This window comes from Poecilia mexicana, unplaced genomic scaffold (genome assembly GCF_051168715.1).
Source record: "Poecilia mexicana isolate PSO_F unplaced genomic scaffold, ASM5116871v1 scaffold_5, whole genome shotgun sequence".
NCBI classification, from domain to species: Eukaryota; Metazoa; Chordata; class Actinopteri; order Cyprinodontiformes; family Poeciliidae; genus Poecilia; species Poecilia mexicana.
The window spans coordinates 12,400,565-12,421,524 of NW_028263374.1; the positions used below are offsets into that span (position 1 = coordinate 12,400,565).

General features: G+C 38.8%; 2 protein-coding genes across 2 annotated transcripts; one reads left to right on the forward strand and one right to left on the reverse strand.

The window, feature by feature from the left end:
- Positions 1 to 728: 728 nt before the first annotated feature.
- cdk2 (cyclin dependent kinase 2) lies at positions 729 to 5,595 on the reverse strand. The gene is made up of 7 exons (XM_015006410.2): positions 5,125 to 5,595; positions 3,916 to 3,993; positions 3,702 to 3,822; positions 3,429 to 3,599; positions 1,943 to 2,044; positions 1,656 to 1,859; positions 729 to 1,550 (listed from the first exon to the last, which is right to left on the reverse strand). The coding sequence occupies exons 1-7, from the start codon at positions 5,238 to 5,240 to the stop codon at positions 1,446 to 1,448; spliced, it is 897 nt and encodes a 298-aa protein (XP_014861896.1). The 5' UTR covers positions 5,241 to 5,595; the 3' UTR covers positions 729 to 1,445.
- Positions 5,596 to 10,548: 4,953 nt separating this feature from the next.
- On the forward strand, positions 10,549 to 19,078 carry pmela (premelanosome protein a). The gene is made up of 12 exons (XM_015006420.2): positions 10,549 to 10,792; positions 12,167 to 12,262; positions 12,369 to 12,515; positions 12,649 to 12,783; positions 13,589 to 13,750; positions 13,852 to 14,130; positions 14,703 to 15,389; positions 15,498 to 15,653; positions 15,733 to 15,835; positions 16,405 to 16,610; positions 16,702 to 16,792; positions 18,546 to 19,078. Exons 1-12 carry the CDS (start codon positions 10,741 to 10,743, stop codon positions 18,694 to 18,696), a joined length of 2,265 nt encoding a protein of 754 aa, XP_014861906.2. The 5' UTR covers positions 10,549 to 10,740; the 3' UTR covers positions 18,697 to 19,078.
- Positions 19,079 to 20,960: the final 1,882 nt, after the last annotated feature.

Sequence of the window (20,960 nt, forward strand, 5' to 3'; positions counted from 1 at the left end):
TGTGTTCCCATATGGGGATGGTGTGAGAAATGTACGAGCATTTTGCATTTTATTTTAGACTAATTTGACTGGAGCATATTTTTTCCCCCATGTTTTCGATGTTTCCTACATGCCTTGTGGAAAACTTTGAGGCTCTTCAGGACTTTCTGTCTCTCTTCCACAAAGGCCAGACCTGAGGATTGTTTAATCCATGACTGTCCTGCCAACAAATCCTCCCACCTGGTCGAGTATCTCTGCAGCCTTTTGGGTGTTTCTCTGACTGTTCTCTAACCTCCGGTGCCTTCAAGTAGCAGCTGCATTTATACCGAGACAAAACTACAAATATGGAGGAGCCCACTTTCTGCTCAGGTGATTTCCAAAAGGAAGCATTTGATTGGATTTATTGGAAATAATTTGATGACATGAGAGAAAAGTGGGATGAATACAAAACGTCACACTTTTCACATTTTTATTTTTGCGGTTGTACTGTGACAAAGTTAAAAAACAATCTTAAGGGTTAATACTTTTGGAAGGCACTATTAATTATAATATTTTGTATATAATTGTACAAACTTGCTGAATAGCAAACCTTTTATTCTAATATCCTTCAAGTGTCAGTAAAAATGCTTAAGTTTCTGCTTATTAAAGTGAATGTAAAAATAATTTGTTTTAATTAGATATAGCTTATTGCATTTGCCAGATTCATCACATGCACATTGAACAGCTTGAATCTCTCCGACACAACCAGCAGTTATCTAAACAAGTTTATTTTTTTCCAACTGTATATATAAACAACATGTATAAAATTTGTGCATTAGGCTTGAATAAAATCTAACGTAAGAACAATGCAGCGCCAAGTTTAATTCCGTAAAATGACAGTGAACTACTTTAAATCAGAACCTTAGTCTCAAACATAGAGCTTTAAAACCACTTCAAGATCGTTTGCATGGAACTGCAAGAAAAGAAAAGTCGACCCGGAGTTTTTCCAGCACCAGATTGTGATGAGAGCCATCTCTCTCTCTATCTCTTTCTCTCTTTCTCGAGAATGCAGATTTACTTTATTTGCACAGTCCCACAAATTCCTCAATTTAATTTGACTCTAATCAAACAAACTAAACTCAAACATCCAAAAGTTACTTACATTTAAACGGGGAAGCTCAAGAGCAGTCAACTGTTCTGGGCTGAACGTTATCAAAGAACACCTTGAATCATTAATAACAGATCAAATATGGCAGCTGTGCATAAACATGCCCAGTAAAATGAGAAATGACGGGTAAACACTTGGAACCACGACAGCAGGACCTCCATCCGGCTACGTAAAGGCTGCGTTTAGATAATGAGGGGCCCTTCGGCTCCTGTAGTGTCCAGGTTCTCTGTCTGTTGCAGGCACAGGACTGAAGCAGGGCAGGCGGTCCTTATTGCTTCGACGTTCCTCCGATTCCAACCAGCCTGGTGCTTTGCACAAATCACAGTCTGAGATGAGGAACTGGCATGGAGACGTCCCGGAAGAACCGATGTACAAGTGCATTTTTGGCAGAAATCCTCTTGTTTGGGTCATAGTTCAGCATTTCCTAAAAAAAAAAAAAAAAAAAAGATAAGTCCATCATGTATCAGTATTTCTCTTTATGTCACTGGCTAACATTGCTTTTTTTTTAAACAAGTGAAAATGTTCTCACTGCCAGCAGCTCTCTCCCGTCCTCATCGAGAAGAGGCACCACCTTGGCCAAGTCCTGCCGAGCCCACTTGGGGAAGGAGGGCTTGTAGTCGGGCATCGATGTGACTCCGGGCCACACGGTTTCATCTGGCGTTCCCAACGTACGGAAGATTCTGAACAACTGGTCTATCTCCGAGTCACCGGGGAACAACGCCCTCCTGGTGACCTGAGGACCCAGAGAGACCGTGCTGCCGATTAGAGACCACTCCTGCTTTGTTAGACATTTATCGCGGGAAACGCTCACGTTACCATTTCTGCAAAGATGCACCCCAGGCTCCAGATGTCAACAGCCGTGGAGTAATATTTGCAGCCCAGGAGAATTTCTGGCGCTCTGTACCAAAGTGTGACGACCTGGAAAATACGGAAAAACACAATTTCTTCCAATAAGAGTCCAAGACTTGGAGACGCACTGAACGGAATATTGGAGATATTTTCCAGATTTCACACAGCTTTTTTTTTCTTTCTGAGCAACATCATAAGAAGTCAGAATAGTATTTAGAGCATTTTTGTAGCCTTCCTGTCATAGTCATTTTTATTTACAAATAGGCCCGTCACAATAAACAATAAATCGTGTGATAAATTAAAAGAAACTCAATAATTTTCATTTGCTCGATTTATCATTTTTGTCTTCTCTTTTTACCAAAAACTGAATGATAAAAGTCTTCAGTCTGGTGCTTTGGTCTCAACTATCCCTATTTTTGAAAGATTTTGTTTAGAGATTTCATAATTCATTTTATTTGTTGTTTTCTTTATTCATTTTGGATATTTAAAATGTCTTCCAGTTCCAGTGTTTAAATGTTCATTAGAAATTGAAGTTTCTTGATCTTTGAGAATGTGTTCATGCATTGTTGAGCCATTATTACTAGTATATTACTTTAAAATGGCCTCAAAACAACAATATTTCTGTTTATCGCAATAATTTCTCTGACAATTTATTGTCCCGCAAAATGTGTTATTATGACAGGTCTATTTACATATATTAGGAGCAGAAGTGAGAGACAGTCGATAGAATGGAAATATCAGGAAAATTCAGGTGTAACAGCAGTAAAGTGACGAGCAATAATATCAAATAGACTCACACAAAGAGAAAACAAATAGAAAAAGAGAATAAAGACTAAAATACTGCACAATAAAGGCAAAATCTCAACATAAATATCATGTAGTTACAGAAATACTCCAGTCCAGGGAATGTATGTGTGTGTGCGTGTGTGTGTATTTGTCATCATAAGATTTTACTTTAATAAAACACACAAATTAAATTAGTTTAAAAAAAAAAAAAAAACATGTCTTTTGCATTGAATTAATGTGAATACTAAAACTTAAACATCCCCTAAGAGAATGTACACTCTACTTACTCTACTTCTGTGATTAACAAAATCCGTCATGTTTCACTGCAGACAGAGGTTAAAACCTCAACAAGATAAATCAGAGCGACTTTGTTGTACTCTGTTCAGCCTTCCTGTTACCTGCTGAAACTCTTTCACTCTTCTGCAGGCTGAATGAATAGCAAATATGTCTCAACATACCATAGAAAAAATTGTTTCTAAACCGCTTCTTAAATCTTCATGCTTACTCTGTCTTTATTTTTGGAAGAGCCGGTTTGACATGGAAATAATTTATCTACAGCGTCAACGCTTTATCGGGGAACTTGAACTAGGAGAAACTTGTGGTTTGTTCAAAAGCTGGATGTGAGAAAATAAATAAATAAATAAAACAAAGACTACCACCTCCTTACCTCATGTGTGTAAGTGCGAACGGGAACGCCGAAGGCCCTGGCGAGGCCGAAGTCCGCCAGCTTGATCTCTCCTTGGGCGTTGATGAGGAGGTTCTGGGGCTTCAGGTCTCGATGCAGAACTCTGTGAGAGTGGCAGAAGGCCAGGCCTTGCAGCAGCTGGAAGAGATAGCTCTAAAACAGAGAGGCAACCAAAACAGATAAACACACACTTACACAAAAAACGTTATTCATGCCACCAGGAAAGCATTAAGACAAACATGAAGCTATGATTACCTTAACCAAAGGCAGCGGGATGCCAGTGACTGAGGAGGAGTCCATGAACTTCTTCAGATCTTGATGGAGGAACTCAAAAACGAGGTAAAGTTTGTTCTCGGTGTGGATCACATCTCGCAGCCTAAAAGAGCATAAGAAAAGAGGCTGGTTATAAATCTGAAGAGGCAAACGGCATAATCAGAACATGTGTTCAGCGAAAATGTTATAAACTTACTTGACAATATTTGGATGGCTGAGTTCTTTAAGAAGGGAAATTTCTCGGATGGCTGTGCTGGGAACGCCCTCCGTTTCCCTGGATACAAAGGAAAGAAGAGTTATCGCCTGCTTGCTCTCTGCACTCATTCACAGCACATAATGATTATAAAACACCTAGTTTAAAAATTACTACAGCAGAGCATACACCTGGGGAACACAGAGACGCCCAAACATAGCATACTGTTATCTGTTGTTTTTTTTTTTTTAAATACTGAGCATCAGTGTTTGTTTTCCAATAGTGAATATCAGCTTGCGGATATTGCTGGGTATGTGACATTTCCTGGTGGACTGTTGCGCTGATTTCTCAATTTTCAGTGGACCACCATCTGAAAATTGACATGGATTGGCTCCCCAAATGGTAACAGACGGTGGAAAACTCACACTGGACCTCAAGTAGCTTGGATTCTGTGCCAAGTTACATATTCTACACTCTTGGATTTACAAAAGAAATCAAAACCTGACTTTCATCTAAAAAAAAAACAAAAGACAAAAAAACAGTGAGTAACAGTCCAATCGTTTTTCTGATTAGCCCTGATAAGATGCTCCTGATGTCTGTGGATCACTGTGCTTCTTGAAGTACTTATTACAGCTGCAGTGCCGAATGATTAATCTCCCCCAATCTGTTGAATAGGCTGCGCTTCACAATCCACTCAAGGTTAAGGTAATCCCTTTATCTTGAGCAGGTTTTTCCAGTCACAGTTCTTTCTGATTTACATCATCAATATAAAGTAAGACATACGTGTTAATTTTAAGATGAACACGTGAAAAAAATAATAAAATTCTACTTGCTTTGTAATTAATCAACATCTATGAGTTGCACTTTGGTGATATTTTAGTTTAATGAGCGAGAACTCTAAGATATATGATATAAAAAGTTATACTTCTAAGTTTCAGGAAACACGAACGAGTGTATGTGTGTCGTATTACAGCATTATTTTTGATGTATTATATTTTGCTTAGGTTTTTGTTTGTTTAATATTAGTTTATGAAGGAGTGTATCTAAAGCTAAGGTAAAGAAACTCCTAAGTTAATTTTTCCTGTACAGAGTTAGCTGATGACAATTTTCCAAGAGATATAAACATCCAAACGTTAAATAAAACCCGAGGTTATCTCAAAGACGTAAACATTTGTTTCACTAACCTACTTCAAAAACAGTGAGTTGACTTACGTGTCCAGTCTGATTTTCTTCAGAGCAACAGTTTCTCCTGTCACTTTGTTCTTGGCCTTATAAACCACTCCGTACGTCCCTTCTCCTATTTTCTCCACCTTTTGAAACGTATCCATATTGAAGGTAAAAACCCGGCAGGACTTTGTTGTGGGGTTAGCAGCCTAGCACGGCCGCTGTCTTTGTGTCGGAGCTAACGGCTACAGAGATAGACGTTAGGGCACAACGCGGGGACCGACGGACTGCTACTCCGGCTGCTTCCGTCATTCAAGCCGGGAACGCTTCAACGAGAAGATGGGGTCGAGAAGAGAGTCTTTCGGGTACAAGCACAACTAACGAAAACGAAAGAAACAAACATGTGTACTCTCCGCTGATGGACTAACGTAAATCTAAGTGTTGGCGCGGCGGTTGCTCCTCAGTAGAAGCCACTACTGAACCAACACAACAGTGTTTCCCGCGTTGTGCTGGGTGCGTTCGATTATGTGTCCGGGACACACCGGATATTTCAGATGAGTAATTTTCTCACGGTTATTTTATTACTTTTCCCATAGCGCCCTTTCTTCGAAACGTTACCAATGACGTTATCGAGTTCTAGTCTGTTAAATACAACATCAATTTATTTGAAATGTGGCTTAAATACTTTGTTTTGTTCCAAATAGCTTCTGAGCAGGTAAACGCAGGTATACACAGCCAACAGACCCCGAAGGTCACATGGTAAAAAGTCGGTGACGTTGTTCATGACATACTTAATATGGTAGGAGAAAGTCTCTATCACACAAAATTATTATTATTATTATTATTATTATTATTATTATTATTATTATTATTATTATTATTATTATTATTATTATTATTAATAATAATAATAATAAGTATATATGATCATCATGATATATTATTATATTATAACATAAAATGTTAATATTAATATATTATTTATATAATAATAATCATCATAATTGTTATAATATTATTATATTTCATAAAATAATATAATTACAAAATATTATTACTAAAATATTAATATTATTATTATTATTATTATTATTATTATTATTATTATTATTATTATTATAACTAATAATAATAATAACTTTATTGTCTAAATATATATTGAGGTGAAGTGAAGCCGATGGTGCGTCAGTAGCTTCGACAAGAGAGAATTCATAGGAAGAGTCAGTAACGCCCTCTACTGGCATTTATCTGGTTGGTATACAAATTTGTTTTTAGTGAGTGTGAGTGAATCATCTGTGAAAAACAAAAGCTTCACATAATGGCTTCCTCTGATCATGTGAGCGTCTGGTGTTCATCCAAGCCAGTGGGTGGATTAAACCTTTACAAAGGCTTGGTAAGAAGAAACAAAAAATGAATGGGTGCATCCTGTCGCACAGCACGCTTGAGCTTAAAAAACGGATGCACCAACAAAGCAACCTGACAGATACCAAACCAGGGAAAACGTTGACATTAGTATTTTGTTCTCATTCTTTTTATCTCTCCACTGTAGTGAGAAAAAATTCACTCTGAAGATACAAACAGCTTTGTTTTCTACCATAAAGCTTACTTTCAGCTTTAAGAGTTTTATTTAAGGTCAAGAAAATTAATCAGCCTAGAAGACTGAAAGTGTGGAAAAGGGGGATAATGGCCACTGTGTCTCCTCTGAAAAACATTGATTTAACCTGTGAAACCATGTAATTTAAGACGTTCTTTGGCACGCGAAGAATTTGCTTCTGTCTGTTCACACATAGAAAGTATTCACAACAATGCTGCACATGATCAAAGGCCAGAGGCTTAACACAAGCAAGCGGCTGAAAAGGTTGTTTCAGAGTAGCAAACCATAAACTGTTTCAATTTACTCTGAGGTTTCACATTCTTCAGTGGTGTTGATCCCTAAGAAAACTCTTTAACATAATCACAATACCTTGGAAAAATATTAGCACGCCTTAAACCGTTTTTCTATTTAGAATAGCTACAACCACAAAGTATTTTTTTTATTGATGCCCCAACAGAAAGTAGTTCAGTATAGCTAAATAGAAAGTAAATGGCACTGATGTCAAAATTCTGCATGAATAAAGCATGAAAACATTTTGTGTGCGTTTGTATTCGGCCCCCTTAACTCTCATGCCCCAAAATAAAATCCACCATCTCCATTCAAATGTCTGTTAGTTAGTAAAAAGTCAGTTAAATTTATTCTCAGTATAAATCAGGGAAACTGCTCAGAATAGATGGGCAAACCCAGAAAGAAAACTTGCTAGGGGCATTAAAAAATACCTAAATAAAAGTATTTTCATGTGTTGAATGGGAACAGAACAAAATCTAAAATCTAGAAATTGATGTACTGATTTAAGGTTCTGAATACAAATAAATATTTCAAAATATTTCAATTTTGTGTATTAATTTTTTGTGTGTTTGCTTGTTACATAAAATCCAACTAAACGTCTTGAAAGCTTGTGGCTGTTTGATAAAGTAGTAAAAAGTTCATGAAGTATGAATACTTCCGCAGGATACTGAATATGTAATCTCGATAAATGATGTAAAGGTTTGAATTTCCTCATTCGTTTCCACAGAGCCATTTTTCTCGTGCCGTTCTCGGTTTTGTGAAGTATTTAGAATCTGGAGTTGTTGTGAGACATGACATCCCACCTGGTTGGTAAAACACAGAGAAAACGCTGAATGAATTCTGCAGAGCCTGCGAGCCGGTGGGCCTTAATGGTTCTGCCCAGACAGCTTTATCGACCAGGTTTCAGACTGCAGTCCTACATTTCCTTTCACTTGTTTTCACTGTCAATGAAAAGCCTGGTCTGAACTCCAGGTTTTCCTCCATTTTCATCAAAACTTTCACTGAACAAATAAAGTAATCTTGCTTAATTAGACAGCAAATTGTAACTGATGCTGGAACCGCCTTCTGCTTTGGGTTTTTATTTTCACAAAATGTATGAAATATCATTGCTTAGATAATACAAAGCTTGGATAATAAAAAGGAAAGGAGCTAAAGGTTGACTATTTGTGGTATGTTGAGTCAGGTGCTCTTTGGGGGGGCGGATTTATTTCCTCTCGATCGCAGTTGTGAGCACATGAGGGGTCACATGCAGTGCAGCCTGAACAGCCTCAGAGACATGAGACATCACTGGGAAAACCACCAGCAACTGGGATAAAACAGCTTAGAGGAACTTCTAAACCAAGAGCTGGGACATTTCCTACTGTTATTTTTGAGTTGGCAAAAAGGAAATTAGTTCATTGAAGCTTCATAAGTATTCATGATGTGACTCGACCTTTATCTTTTATTTTCCTTCAGGAAAAGTTGAGTGATTCTAGAATTATGCTAGGATAAAGTAATTCCTCAAAAAGTAAAAAATTATGCTGACAATGAAAATAAATGTGTGTTTTAACTGAATGACATACGCTTTGAATCTTAATCGATCAGAAAATGACAGATTTGGGGTTTTTGCCGCAACGTGTTTTGGATTGTTGTCTGTACAAAACCGCAGTGCTGCGTCCCATTGGTTTGGCAGCTACCAAAGCTATAACTCAATTAGAAAGTAACACGTTGCATAACTAAAAGCACAACAAATAGAGCGCACCAATGCTGCAGTCACCCTCCATAAACACTTAAAAAAAACTTACATAATTGTTCAAATGTTGATGCATATTGACATTGTGTCAGGAGGAAATTCTAATCAATCATCTGTCCGTTGAGTTGAACATTTTGAATCACTGGTTATTTTCTACCTTAGTTTTTGACTCTTACTGTGATTCTATTGTTTTTGAAAATACTTCACCAGCAGCAAATCTTTCTGCACTGTACAAAAAAACCCTCTTATTTTTACTTGACAGGAAATTTAGACAAGCAGTAGAAAAGGATCAAGAAATGTTTTTAATAGTTTGAGATTTTGAATACATTTTTTAGATATAATATTATTGCAGAGGAAGACAAAAGAATCAAAAATAATAATACAACTGAAACCAAACCACCTCTTATTGCTCTTGGTTTGGTGCAAGCTACAGTTAGCACTGCATGCAGCACAGCTAGCTGCTGCTGGTGGCCAGAAAAGGAGCATCTTCAGGCACAGAGGCTCAATAGGATTAAGATCTGGGAAACGTACACGTCAACTCCCTTGGCTAATTGTTGCACTCTTCAAACCATTTCTGAAAAAGTGTTGCTGTGTGGCAGGATGCATTATCCTGCTGACAGATGCCACACTGACAGGAACCAGCATGGTTACCCTCATCATCTTCCTCTTTAACCTGACATGCGTCAATTAGCATGGCCAACCAAGACGCTGCCACTGGTTCACTGCTGTTCTTTCTTTCGTACACTTCTGCATCGAAGATTTAAAAAAGTAGAAATACGACATGAAAAATCAAATTATTTACATAAGTCTTTCTTTTAGTCATTAGTCACTAAAAATGGATCTAGATGTTTAAAAAATTCACTGCATCCAACAATAACAGTATTTATTTTTAAGGATGCACCGATCCACTTTTTTTCATTTTTGATACAGATTTCTGAGATTTAGCGTCAGCTGGTACAGAAAATCAGTGCTGAATTGACGTAAAACGTTTCTTTTCTTTAAACGCAGACATAAATGTACTGGATTAGAGGTTGCAGCAGTTCGGCACACATAAATACACGAGTAGCTTCACAAGCTTGGTCAAGCATGTTAAAACAACACAACTTTAATGTGTTCAGTAGGAGCAGAACAGCCAATGTAAAATAAATAATAAAGAAACAGGAACGGACAAAAACAATAAGGTGGCTGGTCAAACATGTAAAAACAAAAATGTAATATCAGTACTGGAATTATTACAGATGTCAATGTCAGGTCGGTGCATCTGTAGTTACTTTTTTAGTCTAAACAAAACAAAAGTTTAAACAAAAGCTATCATTTAACCTGTTTAGTTACATAACTTTAAATTCAACCCAACTTGTATTCTTAATTAAAGTTTGAATCCTCTTGAATGATCTGAGCGTGTCTTTGTTGCATCAAGAGTGGGTTTCCTCAGCTGCATCAGCCGGAGGTTAACAGTAGGATGAGGAGGAGAGGCGAAGGAAATAAAAGGATGCTATTGAATGGGCATCCACACTCTGATCTTGTGATTTCCATGCACACATGGTAATAAGGTCATATCTTAGCTGAGGAATGACTTGGGCTTTGCTCACAGGCATCATGCACACACCGTTTTCCCAGTAAATACCTCAGGACATTCATTTTTATGTACTGGAATGCATTTATTCGCCTTCTTTATGTGAAAGCTGTTGCTTCAAAAATGACCCAAACGATTCCAAAAAAAATAATACGGATGGAATTTTATGCTAAAAGAAACACACACAACTCATACAGCAATAACATGTAAGAATATGAAGTAAAATTTTAAAAAAGTTCTGAGAAGAAACTAATGCAAACAGAGCCTCACAGAAAGGGGGTGGACCCAGACCACTGACTCCTCAGTGATGTCAGACGTGAGAACAGATTTTATGGTAATTCAGGTTCAGGATCCATCTTAAAACCAGTGAGGGAGGCGTTTGTGGGTCCTGTTTGGGAGTCGTGTTGGGATTCAGGACGACAGGGTGAGGATCTGGGCTCAGAGAAAAAAATCCCCCCAAAAACTACGAAAGCAGGGATGAAGACTCTGGTGCTACTCCTACTGGCTTTCACATCAGCCATGGCGATTAGTGAGTATACCTGAAATTAAAGACGACAAAACGTATGGAAGTATTTCTGCGTGATTCTTTATTTTTTCGTTTTGTTTGCTCATGGTTTCTAACAACACATCATTCTGTTCGATTCACTGTTAGTTTTTTTATGGCTTGGACCTGTAATCGAACAGCAAACAGACTGACTTCTTATTTCACGCTTGTTTCATGGTAACACAAGTTGCACTTTGTTTAAAAGTGAGAGGATAGATAAACATTTATATACCAATTTTATGACATTAGATTTCCTTTCAATTTAAATCTGGATTTATGAATAATTTCTGTGTCCTGTAACCCATCAAAACTGATGAATCTGAGAAATGACCTTCATGTTAATGAAAGATAATGTAAAAGTCACTTGTTATTTTTTTTTTTAAAGAGAGTTTTGTTTATCTGAAAATATAGAGGAATTCAAGGTGCTAACCTCATAGAATACATAAATAAGAAATGATGCACAAAACTCCATTCTCTCTGCTCATAGACAAACAGGAAGACATTTAATGCACATCTGCAGATTCACATATCACATTTTCATCGTCTCATTTTCATCGTCTCAGAATCCAAAATGTCTTGTCTCTTACTTCTGACATCAGGGTTTTATACCCTACTGTTGTGTATTGGAAAGCTTTGACCAATGGCGTTACCGAACCTCGCTTGCGTAGCAATACCGGCTCCGTCTTACACTGGATGTGTGTTGGAAGTTCCAAGAATTAGGCCTTGACATCCTAGAAATTAAATCTGCTCCATCAGAAGAACTATTAGTCAAGTTGTTGGTTCCTTATCTGTCCAAATAAAGATTCTTTCCCAGTCCTAGCCGACTTTCTTGCACGCAAGCAGGAAAGGATGTTTGCCAAAGGTTTCTTGCACAACAACTTAACCTTTCCCTCTTTGGTGATTGTTTTTTCCACATTTCTCCAATCTGAATTTCTTTCTGACTTCTGGATCAGATTGACACAGTATATTTCTTTTCAGTCAAAACATATCTTAATGTGAATCAACCAACAACATGACTTTTAACTATTAATATAATTATATTCTTCTACAAAAACTAGTAGTTTGGAACAGGTTTGGATAAAAGTGTGACTGGGAGCCCTCATACCTCACAATGGGATTACTGGTGCTGCTCCTGCTCAGCTGAAAGTCACATGAAAGGGATTGAGGGGGATTGTGGGTCATGTGACTCCCGCTTCTGAGAACCCTCACCTTCATCTCAACCACCAATGAAACATATTATTTCGTTACCTCATCGTCACTTTAAATACTTTCTGGATAACTGTCTTTCCTTTAGACGTTGCTTCCTTAGATTGTCGTTGTTGAGGGGATTTTTTTAATAAATTAGTGATACTTTTGCAGGACAAAGAAGCAAGTTCACACGTTTCAAGTCCTGGAACTCTCGGATTTATCCAGTGTGGCAAGATGGAGACGCAAGGTTCAGAAACTGTTGGTCCGGTGAGACCCACTTAGTTCCTCTCTCCTTAAATACTGTCCATCCATCCATCCATGTTAGGCACGCCTTAGATTTTAATACATAGTTTAATATATTTATGTTTTACAGGTGGTAACGTGACCTTTGACCTTAAAAACGATGCGCCCACCCTGACGGGAGCAAAAGCAACTTTCACCATCAACCTTAACTTCCCCCCTAACCAGACGGTGCTGCCTGACGGACAGGTGGTGTGGGCGCGCAACTGCACCGTCAACGGTGAGAGGGGCAAATAAAAATAGTTGTGATGCTGTTAATAGGATCGAAATTCAATTATTTCCCTTCAGCATGTAGAGTTTATTATGTCTGGTGTTGTGATTGTGTGGTGAATGTGGCGGCTGTTGTTGCTCAGGCCGTGAGTATCAGGAGGGCCAGGCCGTTTATCCGGACAGAGGCGACGAGTGGACCGGAGTTTTCCCTGACGGCTCGCCTTTCAACAGGAGTCAGATCAGGAAACCACGCTACGTGTTTGTGTGGAAGACGTTGGGTAAATCACCACGAGTCTGCTGGAAACAGAGACTAGCTTTTATTTATTGTGCTCTTCTTGTGATGAATCCTCTGGAGTACAACTTTAAATCTTTAAAAGTCAAATTGTTTTCCTTCCTTCTACTTTAAAATGTTTAATCTCCACCAGGAAAATAGGAAAATATTTACGATAATATTCAGCTCTGGAAAAACGAAGAGCCCACTGCACTGAACCCTGTTGAAAACCTCATGGGTTTTTTTCCACCAAATATTGATTTCTGAACTCTTACTGAGTTAAAACATTAGTGCTGTTGTTTCTATATGAACTTGTTTTCTTGAGGTCTGAAAGCACTGCATCTTTTGACCGTTTCTCATTTCCTGAAAATAAATAATAATTTTTTGCTCGGAAGTTCAGAGACATGTTGTCAGTAGTTCATAGAATAAAAGAAAAATGTTAATTTTGCTCAAACATATAAAAGTAAATCAGATAAACTGATCATTTTGTTTCTTATTTCTTTCCAGAGTTGTATCTTGTTTCAGGATTTTTCTTTAGGCTTACAAATCTTATGAAATAAATTAGGTTAAATTTGAAAACACAATTTTTTTTTATCCCTTTCAGTGAAAATGCAGCTCCAGCTTTAATGGAGCGAAAAAAGATTTTTCACTCTTATTTAAAATATAATTTAATGACATCAATACCGAGTGCTGTGAAAGTTTAAATCAACTCTTGTAATACTTTGTTTGTAAGGAGCCCAACATTCTTATAAACTTTTAAAATGATCTCTGGGTTGCTTTGGATCGTCCTCATTTTTATCTTTGTATTTCAGGGCGTTACTGGCAGGTGGCAGATGGACCGTCCTCCTCCCTCACCATTGGGACGGACGACATCCCACTGGGTTCCTACAACATGGAGCTGGTCATCTACCACTGCCGTGGCAGAGACAGGTTCATCCCCCTCGGCTACGCCTCGTCAGCCTTCACCATCACAGGTTCTTCAGAACAATTTCCACAATCTACTGCATGCGTATAAATAATAAATACTACCAACCTGTGTAACATAATGTCTCTAAATGCTTTACTTTGTCTTTAGACCAGGTTCCATTCAGTCTATCCCTTTCTCAAGTCAATGATGTCAATCAAAATGACCAGAACTTCATCCAGAACCAAGCCATCGCCTTCACTGTAGCGCTCCACGATCCCAGCCAGTACCTGAACAGCGCCGACATCAGGTTCACCTGGGACTTTGGGGACAACAGCGGGACGCTCATCTCCAGAGAGCGCACCGTCACACACACATACCTGTCAGTAGGAGCCTTCAGACCTCAGGTGGTTCTGCTGGCGAGCATTCCCTGTGGAAACCCCACAGCTGGTAAGACCTTACTCTCATCATGTAGCGGAGCGGTAATATGTAAAATCAACTTTTTAAAACTTTATATCATGAATTAAAGTTATGCAATGTTGCTTTAATTTTTTTCAAGCATGTTTCAGAAATCATTTAATCTCTGGCAGCCTTTCAGGACGCTTGCTCTCACAAACACTTGCTCCTCCAAACCCAGCTTCTGCCTCCCCTGTGACTCCCCCACTCAGCTCCTCTAGACTAGCGGTAGCAGCAATTAACAAACATCTGCTGAACTCAGCCCAGAATGGTTGTAAACGGCATAATGAGAAGCGTTGCTGTGCTGAAGGCGGAGTGTCTGAAAGAGCAGGAGCTTCTTAAAGATACAGAGGCCCAATTTCAAGACCTTAACTTGCAAAGTCAAATTTCTTTAAAATGATATTTGATGTGCAGCATTTTTTTATAACAACTGAAGATAAAGTTTCTTGTTTGTGTTTTTCAATGGGACTATGTGCCTGGAAAAGACATATTGGTGCCTCTTTAAAGGGTGAACATACATGTGTGTCTTATTTTAAAGATAACTGGATTTGCACTTTTCCTTCCAGTTGCTCCCATCAATGACCCTGCTGGTCCAGCTGTAGTCGTTGTGACCTCCTCTCCTGCACCACCTGCTGCAGCCGAAGGTGAGGATGCTACAGCTCTGGATGTTACTGCGGCTGACGCCACTCCTCTCGACACTGCTGATGATGAAGAAGCAGCCGCTGATGCCGACACCGTGGCCGCGGAGGCTGCCTCCGTGGCTCCAGCAGGAGTAGATGCCGCTGTTGTTCCAGCAGAGCAGGATCCTGCCGACACAGGCGATGCTGCTGCAGTGGAGACGGAGGCTGCAGCTGGAGAGGTGGCCACTGTTGCCCCTGCAGCGGAGGAACCGGTAGAGGTGGAAGCTGCTGCAGAAGATGCCGCTGAGGCAGCTGCGGAGGCTGTCCCCGCTGCTGCTGATGCTGCTGTCCCTGCCGCAGAAGGAGAAGAAGCTGCAGAGGTTGCTGATGCTCCCACTGTTGCACCTGTGGTTGACGCCGCTGTGCAGGAGGAAGCCAACGAGGCGGCTGAACCCGCCTCTGTGGCCCCAGAGGTTGTTCAAGACGGAACCGAAGTCCCTGCTGCTGCTGTTGACAACGTTGTCGCTGCCGCTGCTGCCACTGAGGCCACAGCAGCAGAAGAAGCCGCAGCTGACACTGAGGCTGAAGTTCAGGAAACCGAAAATGCAGCTGCAGCAACTGTGGCTGCTGCAGGTGATGACTTTCTGTAAATTCATACAACACAGATTAAAAAGTCGACCTGTGATCCATTATAGCACTGCAATAATAACCCCCTTTACTTTTCACTGGGGGAACAAACAGCGGAAGCAGAAGCTGTTCCTGATGAGGGTGAAGTTCAAGCTGAGGTGGAGGCAGATCCAGCGCAGGTTGTCCTAGTTGTGGCCAAAAGGCAGGCCCCAGCAGAAAACTGCATAATCGACCGCTACGGCTCCCTCGCTACATCTGTAGATGTTGTTCGTAAGTCTCATCGTGCAGTTCACACGACACTACTGTGTTATTAATAACAAACTCAATAGTTTGTCCTTTGACCCTGCAGAGGGAATTGATAGTGTGGAGATTGTTCAGATGTCCAACGTCGTATCGATGGCGACTGAACTGGACCAGAACGCCGTGGATGTCACCATTTCCTGTCAGGGAAGGTTGGTGCAAACTTTCAACACCTAATTTAAAACACATAATAAATAATGCAGGTAATCATCCGTTTGTCTGTTTCAAACAGACAAATGGATGTCTTTTACTTACTTTGTCGTTTACTTAAAAATGTGCAGTAGCTAAAAGATTAACATGAAAACTGGAAGTGTTACAATCATGACATCTAAAGCTTTCTTGCACACTTTTTAAGGTGTAATTTCTTGTTTAATAATTAATATGTCAATGCTTTGAAAATGTATTCAAGGAACACTAGATACTCAGAGTAAATAAAGATAGATGGAGCTAAATAAAGGCCAAAGCCTGATAGATAGTGCAGATAGACAACTGAGCAACAACATGATTTTGTTAGAATGGACCAATATAAGAGTTTAGAGTTAGAGTTAAAAAAAAAAAAAAACTTGTAAATTTTTTTATTTTGGCAAAAAAAAATTCAGTCACTAAATTTGCAAAGTTGGCACATATCCACTCCAAAAGCAGAGGCATTTTTTAAAAATTCCCTTCTCATATCATAGCTATTATTCTCAAAGTGTTTTTTCTCACACTTATTTTTCCGCAGCTTGCCCAGTGAAGTGTGCACGGTCATCTCTGATGCTGACTGTGTCACACCTGTTCAGACCGTCTGCGGCGCAGCCTCGCCCTCTCCAGACTGTCAGATGATCCTCCGCCAGTTCTTCAACGACACAGGCGTGTTCTGCCTCAACGTCTCCCTGATTAATGACGTCAGCCTGGCTGTGGCCAGCGCCAGAGTCAATGTGGCAGTGGGTGAGCATCAGGAAAAACCATGAGCCACTACTAAAATTACTTCTGAATGTTGTCTAATTTCATTTGTGAACTATGATTCAATTCATTTCAGCCTCTGGTGGTTCCCCAGCTGGAACTGCAGCCACTGTACTGGGAGTTATGGTTCTCGCCTGTGTTGTTTGTTGTATTGGTTTGATGTACAGGTGAGTGATTAAGATCCAAAATGTATCAGACGACAATAATTATTCATTTATAGAGATTTTTTTCCCCCCTTTGAACTAATTTAGGGGATGTCCTGATTAGTTTCTTTATTCAGAAAATACTTATTTACTTAAAGCCAGTTGAAGGAAATGCTAAGCTAATGTTAGCATGTTTTTATATGACTCGTTGATAATTTGGCTTGCGGGCAAATTTTATTGTGTATCTAATTCATTTGTTTTCCTTTTACTGTTGCTACTTCTGCTGTGAACATGAGCAGAACAGATGACCTGACACAGACAGGCTGCAGTAGCCGATTCAGTCCCTCTGTCACTGTGAACATTATTGTAAAGGGTGACTCTCACAGCAGACATTTCCATGAACCACTATAATTTCCTACAGACAGGATTAGCCACTCCATTAAAAATACAATATAAAAACAGCTCTGGTATAGAGCTGGCACTTTCAATACTTAACATTATTAAACACAGCTGTGGTGTGTTTAAAATTGTCAAGTTTCACATAAGAAACAGGGGCGGAGTTTTGGGGGGGCGCAGGGCCCCGGGCCCGGGCCTAGGGAGGGCCCGGATGGGAAGAAGATTATAACTTATGGAAGTCAAGACTTTATCACGTCTGATAAGAGCTGGAGAAGGCAGGCTCACTCCTGTTGGTTAAGGTGTTTGTAAAATTAAATAATATGTTATCCCAGTCATTGCTAAAACCTTTACAAGACCAACTGATTTTAGTGGCATAGTCGGTGTAAAATATCAAATAAAATGTATATTTATATTTACTCCTACATTTCACTTTATGACACGCAAAATTACAAGAGGATCGGCAATATTGTCTCCAAGTGTATTCTGAGTAAACACTTGTTACCAGCTGCCCACCAACGTCATCATCGGTCTCTTGGCAACAGATGGCAAACTAGCTAGAGCGTTTTTACGGACTACGTTAAGATGAGTGGAGCTCTATGGAGCGGCAAAGTGAAAAGGATGGAGGAAAGAAAAGCCAAAAACTGGACGCATATTTTGTCTTGGAGATGAACCGGACTTTCTTTGTGGAATCCAAATTTGCAAATTATTACACTGGTGTTCAACTGTGGTAATATTCAATATTACTACATTTACTGTTACATTGTCTGATGCATTATAATATACTTTTTTAAATACAGAGGAAGTGAAATGTAAAGAATAGTTTTGCTGAAAAAGAACAAAACAAATTGCCATTAATAGTGTGTAGACAGACAATGTTGTGATCTGTGTAGTTATTTTGAGATTTTCTGTGTCAAGTCCTGTTTCCCTGTGAGTCTGACCTGTCCTCCCTGTTGATTAGTTCCAGCTGTCTAGTTTACTGATTACCCTCCCTGTGTATTTAAGTCCAACTGTTGTCTTTGTCTCTTGTCAGATCCTCGTCGTGTGTACCTCTTGTGTGCATCTCTGTCATTCCCATTGCTTCCTGTGCGGCTCGTTTGAATTCTGTTCCGTCTGGATTATTTCATTATTAAATCATCTTCATCTTCATCCTGGGTCCTCCCTGCATTCTCCCTCACCACCTCACTTATACTACAAATCATGACAGACAAGACTTAAAAAAGTAACACCAAACCTTCTCCTGCTAAGACCTGATTCAGGACTCTGTTCACTCACACATGGAGCTGCTTTATTAATAGCACACAATACAGGAAGAAATATCTCTCTTTATTTTAATTTTATTTTTTTTCACACATGAACCGACATTGCCTGTGTTTCTGAACAGACGGTTCAAGCAGTACCAGCCGCTGACGGAGGAGCGCGGTGCCGGTAACGGCGGCAGCTTCGTGACGTCGGTGCCGCTGCTGCTGTGGAACCTGCTGAGCCGACAGTCACCGGGCGAAAGCCGCCCGTTGCTTCAGGGAAGGATTGTCTAAAAACGATCACCAGTTCATGTACCCGACATGTACATACTGTGCTAACACGCAGGCCTCATATGTGTGACACCAGTTAGTAAATCATCTGTAAAAAAAAAAAAAAAAAACTAAACAAAAGAGAAACACTTCAAATTTTATGGACCCATCTTCATGAATAACAATCTGGTGTCTTTTCTGTAATATGGAAAGTTATTTATTTGTCCTGCAACATCTTATAAATGTCACTTGTAGTTAAAACAAGAAGTTTCATCTGTGGCCTACTTATTTTAACCTGCTAACAAATCAGTTTTTATTAATTTTACTTCAAAGTAAACAAAGTTTGTTACAGAAAGTGTTATCTGTGCCACCCCAAAGCTAATAAAAATGAAAGTTTGTCACCATTATTTGTTTCTTTAATGCTTTTTAATTAAATTTCTGTCTAAATTGATGGCTTAGAAAAATCACACCTGAAAGGAGTAATGGGGCTTTACCTCACATCAAAGTTTTACTATGGAAATTTTACAACCAGACTCTTGCGACTAGGATTTATTTAGAAGAGCGCTCACAGTGCTGCAAGCAACGAACTAGTTCAATTTGTGAGATGATAAATAGCCTTTCACTCATGATTACACAAATGTGGATTAGTTTTTACATTGACTGATGCAGAGTAGAACTAAAATCAATGGGAACAGGATCAACCAGCATCAATTTGAAGTTGAATTCAAGCCTGGAAAAAGTAAGGAAACCCTAAAAGCTCACTGATCCTTTTCTCTGGATTCTTGGTCTAAAAATATGCATTTTTTTTTTTTTCAATAATTTTTTTGGCTCTAGTGGCCTTTATTTGATAGTTAATTGACAGGAAAGTGGGTAATGAGAGAAGGGGGAAGACATGCAGCAAAGGTCGCCAAGGCCGGAAATCAAACCTGCGACAACTGCGTCGAGGACTAAGGCCTCCATATGTGGATTGTGCTTTACCCCTGCGCCACCACAGCACACCAAAAACATATTTAGCAGAGCTGTCCTCAGAGGACAGGTAGACTAATTATATCCAACAACATGCAACATTTACCCAGAATGCTCAATAACAATAAAACAAAAGAAATCCTATAAAACAAATAGCTGCCCAATGGTTGCTATATGCTAAAAGAAAGGTTATCTCTTGTTTTTGAAAAAGAAAATTGGAGTTTTAAACTGAAACTTTTCTAACTTGCTGTAGCAGATAGCTGTGCTGCAAGACTAGCTTTTTTTTTTGTAGCTTTTCAATAATAACAAGTATATATTATTGTTATTTATTTTTTAAGCCCCTTTACTTGCTTCGGGCTTCATGTCTCTTTAAGCTGTAATATCCATCAGTCATCACTAGAGGGGAAGAGTGTCTTCATTCTTGTTTGTCAAACAAAGAAGTATAACGTTATGATTTAAAATTATCTATAAAATGTTTTTACCTTTAAAGAGTTTTTATATACATTTTTTAATTGAATTAACTATTTAACTGTACTGAATTCTGTTGTTTTGCTGTGATCTGTGGTAGAAGATCTGCATGGATTTTATGACACACTAAGTAAATATTTATTGATACTAAATGAGAAATGCATTTACTTTTTACCATTCCATAGAAAAACATGTGAAAAATTTATTAAACTATGTATAAAACAGCATCAGGGTAATGTTTCCTACATATTAGGCCTATACTTCACCACAGTAACTCTTGGTGTTTTAAAGCATCAAATTACTAAAAATACTTTTATTTCACAATAAGTAAATTAAAAAGAAGTTAAAATATAGTATTTTTAACAATATTGTAAGGAATTACACAATTAGCAGTAAGATATTAAGCAGGAACTAGTTTAATGGAGAATCGTTGTACTTAAAAGGTTATTTGAGCTGAATGTGCAATAAAATATTTCTTACTGTGATCTGTTATTGACTTTAAGCAGATTTATGATAATGTTATAGACCACTTATAGCTTATAGAGCAACAATGCACAATGTCCGATGACACACTGCAGTGCAGGAATAAAACTGACGTCACTGCAGCAAAAATATTTAATGGAAGCAGCTTTGGCCTCGGCTCACTGGTGGAAACAAAGAAGCAGAGCAACAAGGAAGTAAAAACTGATTTTTCAAAACATAAATTTAAAAGAAAATTAGGTATTTTTACCTTTTCAATCATGTTGTCTTATCATTTATTTTCAAATTTTCCAGGTAGATTAATCACTTTACTCGACGTAAAGAAGCACTTATGTGTTATTAATATGTTCAGTTTTCCTCTGTGTTCTTTCATT